This window comes from Equus quagga, unplaced genomic scaffold (assembly GCF_021613505.1).
Source record: "Equus quagga isolate Etosha38 unplaced genomic scaffold, UCLA_HA_Equagga_1.0 210239_RagTag, whole genome shotgun sequence".
Classification (NCBI taxonomy): Eukaryota; Metazoa; Chordata; class Mammalia; order Perissodactyla; family Equidae; genus Equus; species Equus quagga.
Genome location: NW_025799295.1, coordinates 1 through 13,780, shown reverse-complemented (window position 1 = coordinate 13,780; position 13,780 = coordinate 1). Strand labels below are relative to the sequence as shown.

Below are 13,780 nucleotides of genomic sequence, written 5' to 3'. Positions count from 1 at the left end.
TTAAGTGTGCCAGTAGCATTATGTCTAAAAAATCATATACAGTCCTTAATTTAAAAATACTTGAGTTCACCCCTGTGGCCGAATGGTTAATTTTGCGTGCTCCGCTTCGGCAGCCCAGGGTTTTGCCAGTTCGCATCCTGGGCGCAGACATGGCACCGCTCGTCAGGCCATGCTGAGGTGGTGTCCCACATGCCCCAACTAGAAGGACCCACAACTAAAAATATACAACTGTGTACCAAGGGGCGTTGGGGAGAAACACCTTGTAGAAATGCAATATCTGCAAAGTACAGTAAAGTGAAGCACAGTAAACAAGATACACCTGTACTTGTGTCTCATCTCCCTTTGGAGGCCCTTGTCTTTCCATAAAGTTCAGGCTAATTGGTTGTCCTGCCACCTCAGTTCTCTGATGAGTTTAAGAAAAGTTATAATTTCTTAGATTATCTAGCTTTTTTCTTATTGTTAGGATGGAGGTGACTTTCTTTCCAGCTTACTGTATTCTAGGCCTTGAACTGAATCTTCAATGGCAGGTAAGAGTTGGCATGATGAGAAAGGGTAGGAAGGACATTTTGGGCAGAGGAAGTTTGCTTTGGCAAGATACTGGGGCATGAAATTGCACGAGGGTGTCATTCACAAACAGCTGGGTTTAGTTCACATTAGCATTGTTAATGAGGCTAGAATGATGGGCCAGATCATGGAGGGCCTGAATGCCCACTGAAGGAGTTAAATTGTATACTGAAAACGTTAAGGAGCCATAAATGTATCTCTTTGGTGGGTATTTTCCAACAACCCTCTTTCCTTTGGCGAAATTGGATCCAGAGGAATTAATAAGGCTTGGGCTGAATTACTTCTAAAATGATTGCTATGCTCTTAGGTCTGTTCTAGTACCCAGCCTGCATGTAGGAGGGGGCTGCTAAGCATCTAGTATGCCCGTGTATTTTGCTTCTAGTCAGGCAGCATTGGTGCTGCAGACAGTCCAGAGGACTGGAACAAAGTCTGGGACAACTGGAGGCTGCTGACAATGGCTGGGATATTTGACTGCTGGGAGCCCCCAGAGGGAGGAGACCACCTATATTCCTACACCATCATCACAGTGGATGCCTGCAAAGTCTTGAATGACATCCACCAAAGGCAAGTCACACTTCTTATCCCTGGGTTCAAAAGGATACAGAGGAGGGTTTATTCTCTTTGCTTTTAGATAGGTAGCTTTTGGAATTTAAAGTTTGTGTATGTACAGATTTAGAGAGTAGCAGTTGCTTTGCAAAATACATTTATCGTCAGTTGGCTATAATATGACATGCATTCCTAAAAATCACCACACTATGCAAAATTGTACAGTGAAAACCCAGAACTTATGAGAAAAGTAGGGTTAAGGAGACAACACTTAAAAACTTTGTCAGTGACACATAAAAAATAATAGGAAGTTATTAAAAACAGTCTCACAGTTTTCTACATTAAGCAGTTAAGAAATACATAGACACTGCAATAAATACAGGCATGCCTCATTTTATTGCTGTTATGCTTAAATTGCTCCCTAGTGTATCAATTAAATTGAACAGATTCCCATTTTAAAAATGAGCATAAGCAGAACTGACTATACTTGTGTAACACCTTCACAATTTTTGCCAGATCTGAGTGCTCTGAGAAGTGATTTTTGATGTTTTTCTGAAAAGAATACAGTGCTGCACGTATTACCTGTTTTAGCCCTGTCCTAAGAGTTCTGTGGAAATTAGGCTTTCGTGTGATACAGTGGCTCTATTTTTTGCTAATTCACTTTAAAATAAATTCTGATTTCATTTAATCTAAGATGATTAGATTGATTTTTAAATGTACCATTATTTCATATGCTGTTAAGAAAAGTAAATTGCTGCCGATTACTGCCAACTAAATTATAACTCATGCAGAGATGCCATTCATCATAAAATGCATCTGGATTTTAGATTGCAAAATATTTTTTTTAAGTACATGGTTGATTTTTTGAAGTTACAATGATTATCAAAATAGATGTTTATGCATTTATCTCCTAAAATCAACTGTACCACCCACCACTGAAGTGTGTGCCATGCTTTGCATTGCCCAGGACGTAAGACTGGGAAGTAAACATAGATCTTTTCCTAACATCCTCCTGGTACCAGGAGTCATCTTGACAGCCTCTTTGCTTTCTGAGGCATAGTTTCCTTTTGTTCACAATTATGTGAATAGCTCTTTCTTACTGTATATCTGTCATAGTTGGTAAGGCTGGAGATTACTGTTGATAGACAACTTTTCCAGGATCTATTCTCCCTTTAATTCTAGGCTGGGTTATCATAAAAAGGTGACCAGTTTACGAACATGTACACTGGATTGCACTGGATCCAGTCAAAGCAGTGTTCGCTGTCTTTGCCATAAAACTTTGTAAGCTGGCTCTCCTAGTGTCGGATTTCATGCCCTGTCAAGTTGTGGTCAGGGAACACATGGCAGCAATCCGTGTGTGAGGTGCAGAGGGAGGGCAAGCTTCTGCTTGTGATGGTTTGCACTGTCATCTGACTCAAGTCCTTCTGCTTTCTCTCCCTGCCCTCACTCTACCTCTCCCAACCAATGACTTGACCTCACTGCCTAGGATGCCTGCCATATTAGATGGAGAGGAGGCAGTCTCTAAATGGCTTGATTTTGGTGAAGTCTCAACTCAGGAAGCTCTGAAGTTAATCCACCCTACAGAGAACATCACCTTCCATCCAGTCTCTTCTGTGGTGAACAGCTCCCGAAACGACAGTGTTGAGTGTCTGGCTCCTATCGACTTATCGGTCCAAAAGGTAGGGGCCTGTGACTCTGACAGTCTTTTTTGAGCTTTCTGTCTTCTGTCAGTGTAGCCTTTTTTTGGGTATGGCCTTTTACAATGAGAGCTTTGTTAAACTACCCAGAACTCATATTCCTCGTGCATGGCACAGTTGAGCAGAGCAATGACTCTTAAAGCTGGCTGTGGACTCAGAGTCCTCAGGAGAGCTCTTTCAAAATGTAAATGCTAGACCCTATCTAGACCTAGAGTCAACTTTCAGGGTTGGGCTTGGGCTTCTGTATCATTAAGAAGCTTCTTCAGGGGCTGGCCTAGTGGTGTAGTGGTTAAGTTTATGCATTCTGCTTTGGTGGCCCAGGTTTCATGGGTTCAGATCCTAGGCTCAGACCTACACACTGCTCGTCAAGCTATGCTGTGGCAGCATCCCACATGCACAATAGAGGAAGACTGGCACAGATGTTAGCTCAGGACCAATCTTCCTCACAAACAAAAAAAAAAAAAGGGAAGCTTCTTCAATGAGTCTGATAATAAGCCAAGTTTGAGGACTCCTAATCTAGAGGATAATCATGAGAAAGACAAAGGACCCCTTGACCCTAATTGTATCTCTGTCCATAGCCAACTGTGATTTTTTTGTCTCTTTTCTGTAACTCTGCTTGCCCACACTACAAGCTGGAGGAGTTCTAATCCTTGTTTTCCTTTAGGAGGATTTGAGAACATTCGTGCCATAAACTTTAACTTCTTAAAATTGGCAAGGATCCAGAAGATGTGTTTTGAAGGGAAGGTGAACAGGCAAAAGGCCTGCATTAGAGAAGGAAGTTCCAGAGCAAAAAGCTGACCCCTGCTGACATTCAGGGTCCAAGGTTTAGGAGTAGCAGCTGTTTCTAGGTGGCTCTCAATGTTCCAAAAATAGACATCTTAGAATGCCTGAAAGTGTTAACGATGATGATTGCAGGAACAGCCTACCCCCCATTTTTCTTAAAATTTTTAAAGTTTTCCGTATCCACAGTTAGTGTCATTTTCTTTTGTCTCAGTTCTTTGCAAACTCCTGTGACCCTGACACTTGTTTTCATTAGATGTCTCTAAAAATGTAATTATATATATATTCATTTTGCCCTAGACACTGCCCCATTTCCGTGATGGTCTTTACTCTAAAAGGATTCACATTCTAGAGGGGTGGCATTCTGCGAATTCAGAAGCTTCAGTTCACGTTTGGGGTGTAGGGGTAAGAGCAGCAGAAGGGAAGCAGTGCTGTCAGGGAGAGGCTGTGCGGAAGGGCTGCACAGCAGGAAAGAGTCTAGTCTGTTCAGCCTTAGGCTGAGTGCCTAATCATGGTGACTGAAGCCATACCTCTCCAGCTTCGTTTCCCACACTCTGCCTGGTCACACTGAATTACATTCTTTTCGCTAGAATGCTTCATTCTCTGCATGTGTTTGGAATGCCTGTCACTCTCTTCTCCGGCTGGTCTCACACAATCCTCTCTGAAGCCGCTATAAGAGCTCCTCCCTACCCTTGTACCTTGGAGCACACTCACTTGCTCCTCTCCTCCCAGGCCTGACTAGTGGGCCCCATCTGGCTCTTAGTAACATTTTGCAAGCCTGGGTCAGTACCTAAGGCCTCTTCCTGTTTCTTCCCTTGGAGTTGGCCTTTTCCTAAAAGCTTGAGCTGGGTGGTTTGAGCTTTCTCTTCTTTCTCCTAGGAACTCAAGGCAAGAGGCTGCAGCCAGAAAATGTTGCAGTGGCTGGCCACAAAGTCACCCAAAAAGGAAGACCCCAAAACACCCCAAAAGACAGAGTCAGATGTGCGCCAGTTCCTGCCGAAGAGCCCATCCTCAGTCAAGAGAAGCAGTGCAGTTCTCCTAGAGCAATGGCTGAAGCAGGAGAAGGAGGAGGAGCCTGTGGCCAAGCAACTTCACAGCGAGTAATGCAGGACTTTCAGAGACCAACGCCAGGTTTGCTGCACTGAGTCCTGTTGCTGATTACAGGGTCTTGCATGTGTGTGTATGGATTTGCTTTGGGAGGAGGTAGCATATTGTTAGTGGACATTTGTGGGTTCCTGGGGGAGTGGCTATTCTGGTTGTGACCAGGAACCCACTGTGGGGCAGATAGGCAGCCTGGGAAGAGGAGGGGCCACCACCACAGGGGGCCTCTTATGCCTGCAGCCTTCTCCTGCAGGACTTTTGGAGCCTTCCCTCGAAGCTTGACCCTGCTGGCAGTTCTAAGCCCTGACCTGACCTGAGCTGGTGCTGCTAGCGGAAGGCTGTTTTCTGCTCAACCTTTGAGCTCTAAGTTCTTTGGAATTCAGTTCTTAAAACATTGTTTTTTTATGAATAAATTACATTTGATAAACTGCTCGTGGGGGAAATTCTGAATCTTACTGTTTTCTCATGGCATCAGTCCTAAGGGTTGGATTTTGTTACAAATGTGGGGCACTGGGTCATTCTGGGGGCAAACTGCTCTTTTGGAAACAACCAAAAGGCTTGGTGGGGGCGTTCTTTGTTGTGTCTCTTTTTACTCTTAATACCTGGAAGTTGTCTGAATCCTTTAGCTTAAAACAAACCTGAGAGCTGGCCTGGTGGCGCAGTGGTTAAGTTTGCACGTTCCATTTTGGCGGCCCGGGGTTGTCTGGTTCGGATCCTGGGTGCGGACATGGCACTGCTTGGCAAGCCATGCTGTGGTAGGCGTCCCACATGTAAAGTAGAGGAAGATAGGCACTGATGTTAGCTCAGGGCCGGTCTTCCTCAGCAAAAAGAGGAGGATTGGCAGCACATGTTAGCTCAGGGCTAATCTTCCTCAAAAAAAAAACCAAAAACAAAACCTGAGGGTCTGCCAAACACAAGGGCCTCGAGGGAGACGGGGTACGGAGGCCAAGACCTTGTCCTTACCACAGGGAGCATAGGCTCAGGGTGAGGAGAAGCCCCAGGCACAGCCCTCCAAGCCCTATCCAGATTCCCAGCCTCTGGGTAGAGCGGGGCCCAGAGGATGACATGGGCTTGGGGCCCGGAGCAAGGCTGCCTCGGGGGCTGACCATCTGCCCCAGCCTGGTCAACACCTCTGTGATTCGCTCTGCAGCCTCCTCCTTGGCACTGAATCCCTTTATAATTATTTATTTATTTGTTGTTATCTGTGGTCAGTCTCCCCACCCAGATCATTAGTTCCCTGAAAGCAGGGACGGCTTTTTCACTGTTATTTTCTCCTAATATTAATAGTTGGTCTGCAAATACTGTTACATGAATGTGAGCACTTACCTCATGCCCCGCACTGTGCTAGGCAGGGAGTGACAGGCATTAACCAGGTACCACACCTGGCAATTAAGTACTTGCTCGTGTGGGTCCACCGAAGGGATGTGACGAGCTGGGAGGGCCACTGTTGATGGGGGTGCTTGGGCAAGGTTCCTGTAAACCTCCATGGAAGAGAGGATGCAGAGGCTGAAGGGAGGAGCGCCAGGCGACAGTGTGACAGGAAGTGGTCTTCCCAGGAATTCAGGGGGAAGGAATGGAAGAATGTCCAGGAGCGCCAGGGCTGGTCTGCTCTTTAATCTTTGGGGCTTCCTGGAGACACAGATGGCAAAACACTGTCCCAGGGGGCTGAATGGATGTGGGCCCTGAGGCGGTGACCCAGGAGGACAGGGTGGTTGGTGTCTGTCCCCAGTGCTCCACTGGGGCAGCACCACGCCCGGCAGCGCGCTGCGATTGAGCCACCAAGCAGAAGCTGCCCACCTCCTGCGCAAGGCTGCTAGTGGAAGTGAGCGGGCCAGCACAGTACACCTCCAGGCTAGGCCCGGCTGGGCTGATTTGCGTGGGGTTTTGGTTGTTTTACTAAGAGATTTTTAAAAATACAGATAACTTAGAAGAAGGTTGACTGTTGTGTAAGTATTTGTCATATTTGCTTCAAGTTTAATAAGTGACAAAAATGAAATTCTCTTTGTTTTTCATTACAATCTCCCACCTGTTTGTCAGGGTCGTAAATGAATTTGTTGGCTTCTTTTCATTTTAACATGAAAGAATAGAATGTCCTCTGAGGCATGTATCCTTTCCATTCAGGTTTTTGTACTTTCACATTAATGTGATGTTAAAAGCATGTTCTTGTATCTGAGCACATTATTTTGTGATTTTCAGGTTTACATAATTGGCATCATCTTGGATATTTCATTCTGCCTTTTTTTTTTCTATCTGCTGCATCAGCTTTCCTAGGTTTTGCTAAATTGCTCTCCCAATTTTCACTTATTTCAGGGCATATGAATCCTCATTTTCTCACATTTTGCCAATGCTTACTCCTGCTTACTAGAGCAGTGGAGCATCGTCTCCTCTTCTTTGTTTTTAAAGAACAAATCTCAGGGACAAACAAGGCAGCCTTCATCTGCCTATCTGGATGTGGCCAAGTCAGGCCAGGGCCCCAGCTGTTCTCTGGGGCGGGAGGGACAGCCTTAGGATGTGGTGGTCTGGCCCCTTGGCTGGGCTCCCAGATGGCAGCACCTCTTCACCTCCACCCTACCTCTGCAGTGACCAGGCTTGGTTTAAAGGGATCCAGGCCTTAAAGGGATTGTTTCCTGATTAGAGGAGGCAGAGGATCTCCAGCACTGCAGGTCCTAATAGACAGGTGTCGGCCCTCCATTCCTGTCTGCAGTCCATCTGGATCCATCTCTTGGTACAAAGCTTGTATACAAACCCTGCTTTGTATGGAGGTGGATTAGGTGCAAGCAGGGAGGCGCTTGGCCAAGGGCACACAGCTTGGCATAGGTAAGTTGAGGAAAATCCTAAGGCTCCTGGCCTGTGAGGGGTATCAGCTTAGAGAGTTCGACAAGATCCTGCTTGCTGCCGTGAAAACCTGAAGGGTGGATTGGTGGTGTGAGAACCAAAGAGAGTAATGGGTGGCCTCAGACTCCTAGATACCCACCTGGGTCTGCATACCCTCCCTCCGCCTTCTCAACCAGAGTGAGGAGCAAGTGATGGGAAGGGTGGAACGTCATTGCTTGGGGAAAGAAGCTTTGGCTAAGGCTGTATGGGACTGTCCCCAGTCCATACAAATCTGACCAAGTCCTTTGCCCTCTCTGAAACTTGGTTTGCCCATCTGTGAATCAGAAGAGTGGGTGCTCACAATTGAACTCCCAGGAGCCCAGAGCAACAGATGCAGGTTGTTAGAGACCCAGAACCATCCCCTGGGCTGGTGTCCCTCCTGTGGAGATGGATGAGGATCCCTCCTTGTGTCCCCCCACCTTGCGTCCCAGGACTCCAGAGCAGAGAAGCATGTTGCATGCTCTGCAGGCAATACTCCCAGCAGGTGGCAGAAGCTAGAGGACTGTTTTGAGGAGTTGGGGACATTAGTGAAAGGGGTAGGACAATCAAGCTGAACAACAGAGAGTTTTAAAAGGCAGTCAGACTGGGGCAGGGCCCCAGTGCCACACTTCTAGGTCCTAGCAGAGGCAGCTAGAAGAAAAGTAGGAGCTGGGAGCAGCAAGAAGAGGTGCACCAGAAAAGGAGGCTCTGAAAGCTCCTCATCTGCAGGGTGCCCTGCACAGGGCTCTGGGATCCTAATGACAATCCTGTATGGAGAGGTGGTTCCACCTGGGGCAGACGCTCAGCAGCAGCAGCAGCCTGGGTCTCTGGCTTTCACCATTTTATGGCTTCCTTTGGCTCAGTCTCCTTCAGGACACCACCATTTGGGGCTTCTTGTCTTGTGAAGCAGCCAGAAGTGCCATCATAGAAGATAAAGTTGAGTGACCTCACGGGTGGAGGCAGGACCATATAGTGTGTATTTTTAATTGCATTAAAATACATATAACATAAAATTTACCATGTTAGCCATTTTAAGTGCACAGTTCAGTAGTGTTACGTAGATTCTCATCGTTGTGCAGCTAATCTCCAGAACGTTTTCGTCTTGGAAAACAAACTCTGTACCCATTAAACAATAACTCCCTACTTCCCCATCCCCCCAGTCCCCGGCATCCGCCATGCTACTTTCTGTCTCTATGAATTTGACTATTCTAGATATTGCAAAGTGGAATCATACAGTATTTGTCTTTTTGTGACTGGCTTATTTCACTTAGCATAATGTCCTCCAGGTTCATCCATGTTGTAGCATGAGTTAGAATAACATTCCCTTGTATGTATATACCACATTTTGTTTATCCATACATCTGTTGCTGGACACTTGGTTGCTTCCACCCTCAGCTAATGTGAATAATGCTGCGGTGAACACGGGTGTGCAAATATCTCTTCAAGTCACTACTTTGAATTCTTTTGGGTATGTACCCAGAAGTAAAATTGCTGGATCATATGATAATTCTATGTTTAATTTTTCGAGGAATCTCCATACTGTTTTCCACATCAGGTGAACCATCATCCATTCCCACAAGCAGTGCACAAGGGTACCAATTTCTACACATCCTTGCCAAGACTTATGTTGTTTTTTTTTATAGTAGCCATCCTATGAGGAGGAATATTTCTTTTCTTAAGCCCACGTTTTAAAAGTGAAAGTTTCACAAAGTTTATAGTTTCCACATAAAATATGTTCACGAGGTGCCTCAGATGACTGAGCCCCACATGGGACCACTGCCAGGCTGAGGCCCCCTTCCAGGCCTCCCTGGATGGCCCACGTCACTCCCTGCCTCTGGAAGGGGACTTAGAAATATTTTCAGGAGGTGCTTCTGACACGGTCTGAAAAAAATGGGAAGCTCTCAGCACAGTGATCCACATTGCAGCCTGGCAACAATCAGCAGGACTGGGTAGTCACTGCCCCTCTTCAGGTGGGGTCTGTGTCCTCCAGGTGGCCAGACTGCCCTGCCTGGCCTGGTGCCTATGCATTCTGTGTGTGAGAGCTCTGGTCTCGTCCTTCCTCACCCTCATTCCACACATATCCATTGTATAATGGGAAAGTGATGGCTTTGTAATGGCTAGGCTGAACTACATTTCCCCAAACTCCCTTACTTTTCTGTTTCGCATTAGGGTGAGCCACAAGGCATATTCTTGCCCGATTTGGAAGGAAGGAACCATGTGGGTTGCTGATCTGCTGATTTACCTCCTTGGTGTGAAGCAGCCCCTGGGCCTGCAATTACTCTACATTCCCTGGATTCTCCTTCAGTTTTACTGACTCCTGGGCCAGGTGTGTGCATGGTTAGCTGTGTGACAAAGGGTCTCAACTTCTGCAGGATACCCTCATCACCAAGGTCAAAGGCAACAAGCACCAACACAAGTTTCAGTCCATCCTGGTGTTCCAGCTTGTGCCGGTGGTGTTTCAGCCTGCTCATGTTCTTCCCCTCCTGACTGTGTACCTCAGACTCCAGCATCAGTCACAAAGATTCAGGCTTACAGAAACTGCTGCGATTGTACGTCAAAGTTAAAGTAAAGTAGCCAGTTAGCAGCAAAAGGAGTTGATTCAGGAATAACCAGAGGAATTGCAATTCAGGAAATGCAATGCAAGGCAAACCATAGGCAAATCAGAGAACAAAGGTGGGGAGCTTGCTTTTATAGAGAAAAAGGGGGAGTTGGGTGGGGCTGTTCTAAAGGAAAGGTCATTGGAAGAAAGTGAGAGTTCAGGGTGGTGACAGCTTTTCATTGGCTGAGCTGTTGCTGGGCAAGGAGAAAACCTTCCTTCCTCCTGCTGGAGTAGTAAAGTAATTGCACTTCCTGCCCAAAATTGTAAAGTGAGATGTGTATGTGAGAGTTTCCTTTACAGGGTTTCCTGACTCCATTTTAAATGAGATTTCCCTTTATTGTCACATGTACAAGCCAGTTTCCTGTAACCAGTCCAGTATTTAGGTGTATATGTGCCTATATCCTTCTGGGTCTGCTTCTCCCTTGAACTCTGACTGACATGGGAACTTGAACACCTGCTGACTTTTCCTGCCTCATGTCCTGTCAGTCTACTTGCTGTTTTCACCATTCCCCAATTCAGGAGCTTTTCCCCTACTTTTTTCCTGCCCTCCCTTTTTCCCTACCCGAGAGCCTGTGCCAGTGCTGCTCCAGCCTGGAATGTCCCTACCCCAAAGCTGCTGGTTTATCTGTCCTCAGGCACGTGGCTGAGCTCCTCGAGAACAGGGAGTAGGTGTGATAGGTCCCCATCCCTGCTTCTGCTCAACCAGGATGTGCTGAATGAATGACTGTGGACTAGGCCCTTGACGTAGGAGATTTCATTCCTGTCTCAGAATACCTCTGCAAGTATCACTGCCCTCATTTGCAAGTGCAAGTGGCCCCAGTAGCAGTTGCTGTGGAAAGAACCAAGGCCTCTTGGCTGCCTCATGACTGCTGGAGCTGCCAGAACAGCTAATGTGCCCTCTGGCCACATCACCCAAGGTCTGATGCCTGGGACAGAGAGATGTCAGTACCCCGTGTGCCCAACAGGTTGTGTGCTCAGTGCTAAGCCCGGCCGTGGCAGAGGATAGGTTCAGCTAGGTTGGTGCACGAGAGTCAGTTGGGTGCAGACCCCATTCTATGAGTCGCTAAAGCTGCACAGCCTGGAAAAGGGCCTTTTCAGTGGCTGCAGGGCTGTCTCAGGGCCAGGGAGAAGTCGGATCTAGGGACCCAGAAGGTAGACCTGAGATCCTGAGGGGGTTCACAGGGAGGCAGTTCCCAGTTCCATGACAGGAAGGAGGCAGTATTGCAGGAGGAGAGAGCGCTATTCTCAGGGGGGTGTGAGGGATGGAGGTAGGAAAACCTGGAGACCCTGGTCAGAGGCTCTGTGTTCAGATGCTCTCTGGTTAGATGAAAAAATAAACCTTTCTTGGCTCCATTTATAGATGAGGAAATTAAGGCTTGGGGAGAACACTCTTGCCCCAGACCAAAAGACCATGGTGGAGCCAGGCCCAGAACCCTGATATCAGCCTCCAGGGCCTGGTCCTGCTTGACCCCTCTCCTGATCAGTGGGCAGAGAGGCGTCCAGGCCTGGCCCATTGCTATGCCCCTATTTTACAGACAATCAAATGCACCTGGTCCTTTGCTTCCTCACTGCACCAGGGTCACCTCCCCCAGGAAGCCTTCCTCCTGGGCCTTGTGGTGTCATGTGCCGCCAATGTTCACATGGAATTGAGGCTCCTTAAAGCCAAGTCCAAGAGACACAGTAAATAAATGGTGATTCCTGGGCTCTGCAGCCCCATACAGGAGCTGAGTATGATGTCAGGGCAGGAAATACAGCCTCCTAGTCTCAGCAATCACACCAGTAGGATGAGCTTTTGAACACCTTCCTTACTGGGGCTGAACACCTTCCTTTGAGATGAGGCCTGTGCAGCCTTCCTCAGAGTGCGTGACACACACTTAGTGCTCACGTGGGGCTGCTTACGGGCATCGGTTCTTCAGCTTGTGGTGGGACCCACCTAGAGAGGTGCAGTTTTGCTAAACAGTCTGAGCAAGCAGGGAAGAGAGGAGGGGAGGGGCCTGTGGGTAGATAGTGGGACACTGGGAGAGTGGTTTCCGAGGAGAGCAGTTTGAAGGGATGACTAGGTCTGAGATGTAAACATGGGAGGGTAAAGTGAGTCAAAGGAGAGACTAGATTACAAATAACAGAAACCCAGCTCAAACCAGCTTATGCAAAAACCCATGTTTCAGGTCACATGACACTCAGGTATAAGGTCTCTTCAGGCGTGGCTGGATCTGGAGGCTCGATTAATGTCCTTAGGTATCTTTCTCTCCATTTCTTGGTTCCAACTCTGTCTCTTTGCTCTTTTTCCAGGTGGGCTCTCCCTATGTGTTGACAAAGATGGCCACTGGCAACTGTGGCCCCATGTCCCTACCCTTTAGTGATCCTGGGGGAGAGCACCTCTTTCTCAGTAGTTCCAGGAAAAGTCCCAGGATTGACTCTCATTGAAGCCACTGGAGTCAAGAACTCATTTCTGACCCAGTCATTGTGACAAATTGAATAACCAACTGAACACTCATTAGCCAGGTCTTTGATTCATGACCATCCCTGGGACTGGAGGGGTCAGACTCCCAGAACCATGTGGCCTGAATAGGGTGGGTTGGGTCGGGTCCCCAGAGGAAAGTTAAAGTGCTCTTCATTATTAGAAGAGTGGGAGGCCCCACTGAGGGCTGGCCCACTGGGTGGTCCAGCGCGTCTGGAGGAGGCAGGCCTTGGGGGAGGAAACAGCGAGCTAGCCCAAGTCTTCAAGGGATGGAGAGGGGGTGACAAGAGAGAGGTGAGGGGCAGCAGCAGCAAAGTGGGAGGCCACTGGAAGAGCCAAGTGGTCTGAGTAGCAAAGGTGGATTTTGGTGGGAAATAGGAAAGGCAATGCTGAACAAGCATGACCTGAAGGACATTTTGGAGCCCTGGAGCTCAGGGATGTCCTCAAAGGGCCGTCAGTCAGCAGGGTGGGGGGCTTTGGTTAGGGAGGGCTCAGAGAAAGGGGTGAAGGTCAGTGTGAATGGTTGGGCAGGAAGGAGCAGTGTCCACGTGCCCAGGTCCCCTGCAGCAGCGCTGCCCAACCCTCTCTGAACCTCACAGCCACCTGAGAGATGGTCAGAAAGCCAAGTCTCAGGCCCCAGCCTCAGACTCTAACTTGGAAAACTGGGGTGAGTCCAGGTGGCATCTGGGCTTGGGTTTCTGGTTTAGAATGGGATAGAATCTGTGGGATCACATTTAGGTGGTCCAGAGCACCATTCCCCAGAATCCTGAGTAGGCCAAGGTCTCTCATGGCCTCTACCTGCAGGTGGCCTATTGACTGGCCCTGCAGGCTGTGTGGGACAGGACCTGTGCTGGCACAGGCCCACTGCCCCCCAGTCAAAACTGCAAAGGAGATGAAGCTGCTAGTGATCAGCATGTGGCCAGGACATAGGCTGCCAGGATGGGTAGAGCTGTCACCCGTTGTCCACCATAGTCCCTCTGTGTCCAACCTAGGCCTCCTCCTGCCTGCTTTCTGGATGCCCACTGTTGCCCAGAACCAAAACATCCACAGCAAAGTCTGGCATCGCCATTTCCTCCTTTGCTGTAGCCAGTGCCTCCTGCCGCCATCAGCCACGGGTCTCCACGTTCAGGGCCCTATCTGAACTTTTGCCTAGAGAGCAGTGATGTGCTGAGGGGGGCATCT

At 48.1% G+C, this 13,780-nt stretch overlaps 1 protein-coding gene across 1 annotated transcript; it reads left to right on the top strand.

The window, feature by feature from the left end:
* The first annotated feature begins 304 nt into the window (after window positions 1–304).
* LOC124233706 (abasic site processing protein HMCES-like) lies at window positions 305–5,120 on the top strand. The gene is made up of 3 exons (XM_046650827.1): window positions 305–1,128; window positions 2,597–2,789; window positions 4,467–5,120. The coding sequence occupies exons 1-3, from the start codon at window positions 1,019–1,021 to the stop codon at window positions 4,689–4,691; spliced, it is 528 nt and encodes a 175-aa protein (XP_046506783.1). The 5' UTR covers window positions 305–1,018; the 3' UTR covers window positions 4,692–5,120.
* The last annotated feature ends 8,660 nt before the right edge of the window (window positions 5,121–13,780 follow it).

What these genes read in the sequence shown, in the direction of transcription:
- LOC124233706 (XM_046650827.1), top strand. Translation starts at nt 1,019, where the DNA reads ATGGCTGGGATATTTGACTGCTGGGAGCCCCCAGAGGGAGGAGACCAC. An exon ending in TTGAATGACATCCACCAAAG is followed by an intron (nt 1,129 to 2,596) that starts GCAAGTCACACT and finishes CTCACTGCCTAG; the next exon opens with GATGCCTGCCATATTAGATG. An exon ending in TCGACTTATCGGTCCAAAAG is followed by an intron (nt 2,790 to 4,466) that starts GTAGGGGCCTGT and finishes TCTTTCTCCTAG; the next exon opens with GAACTCAAGGCAAGAGGCTG.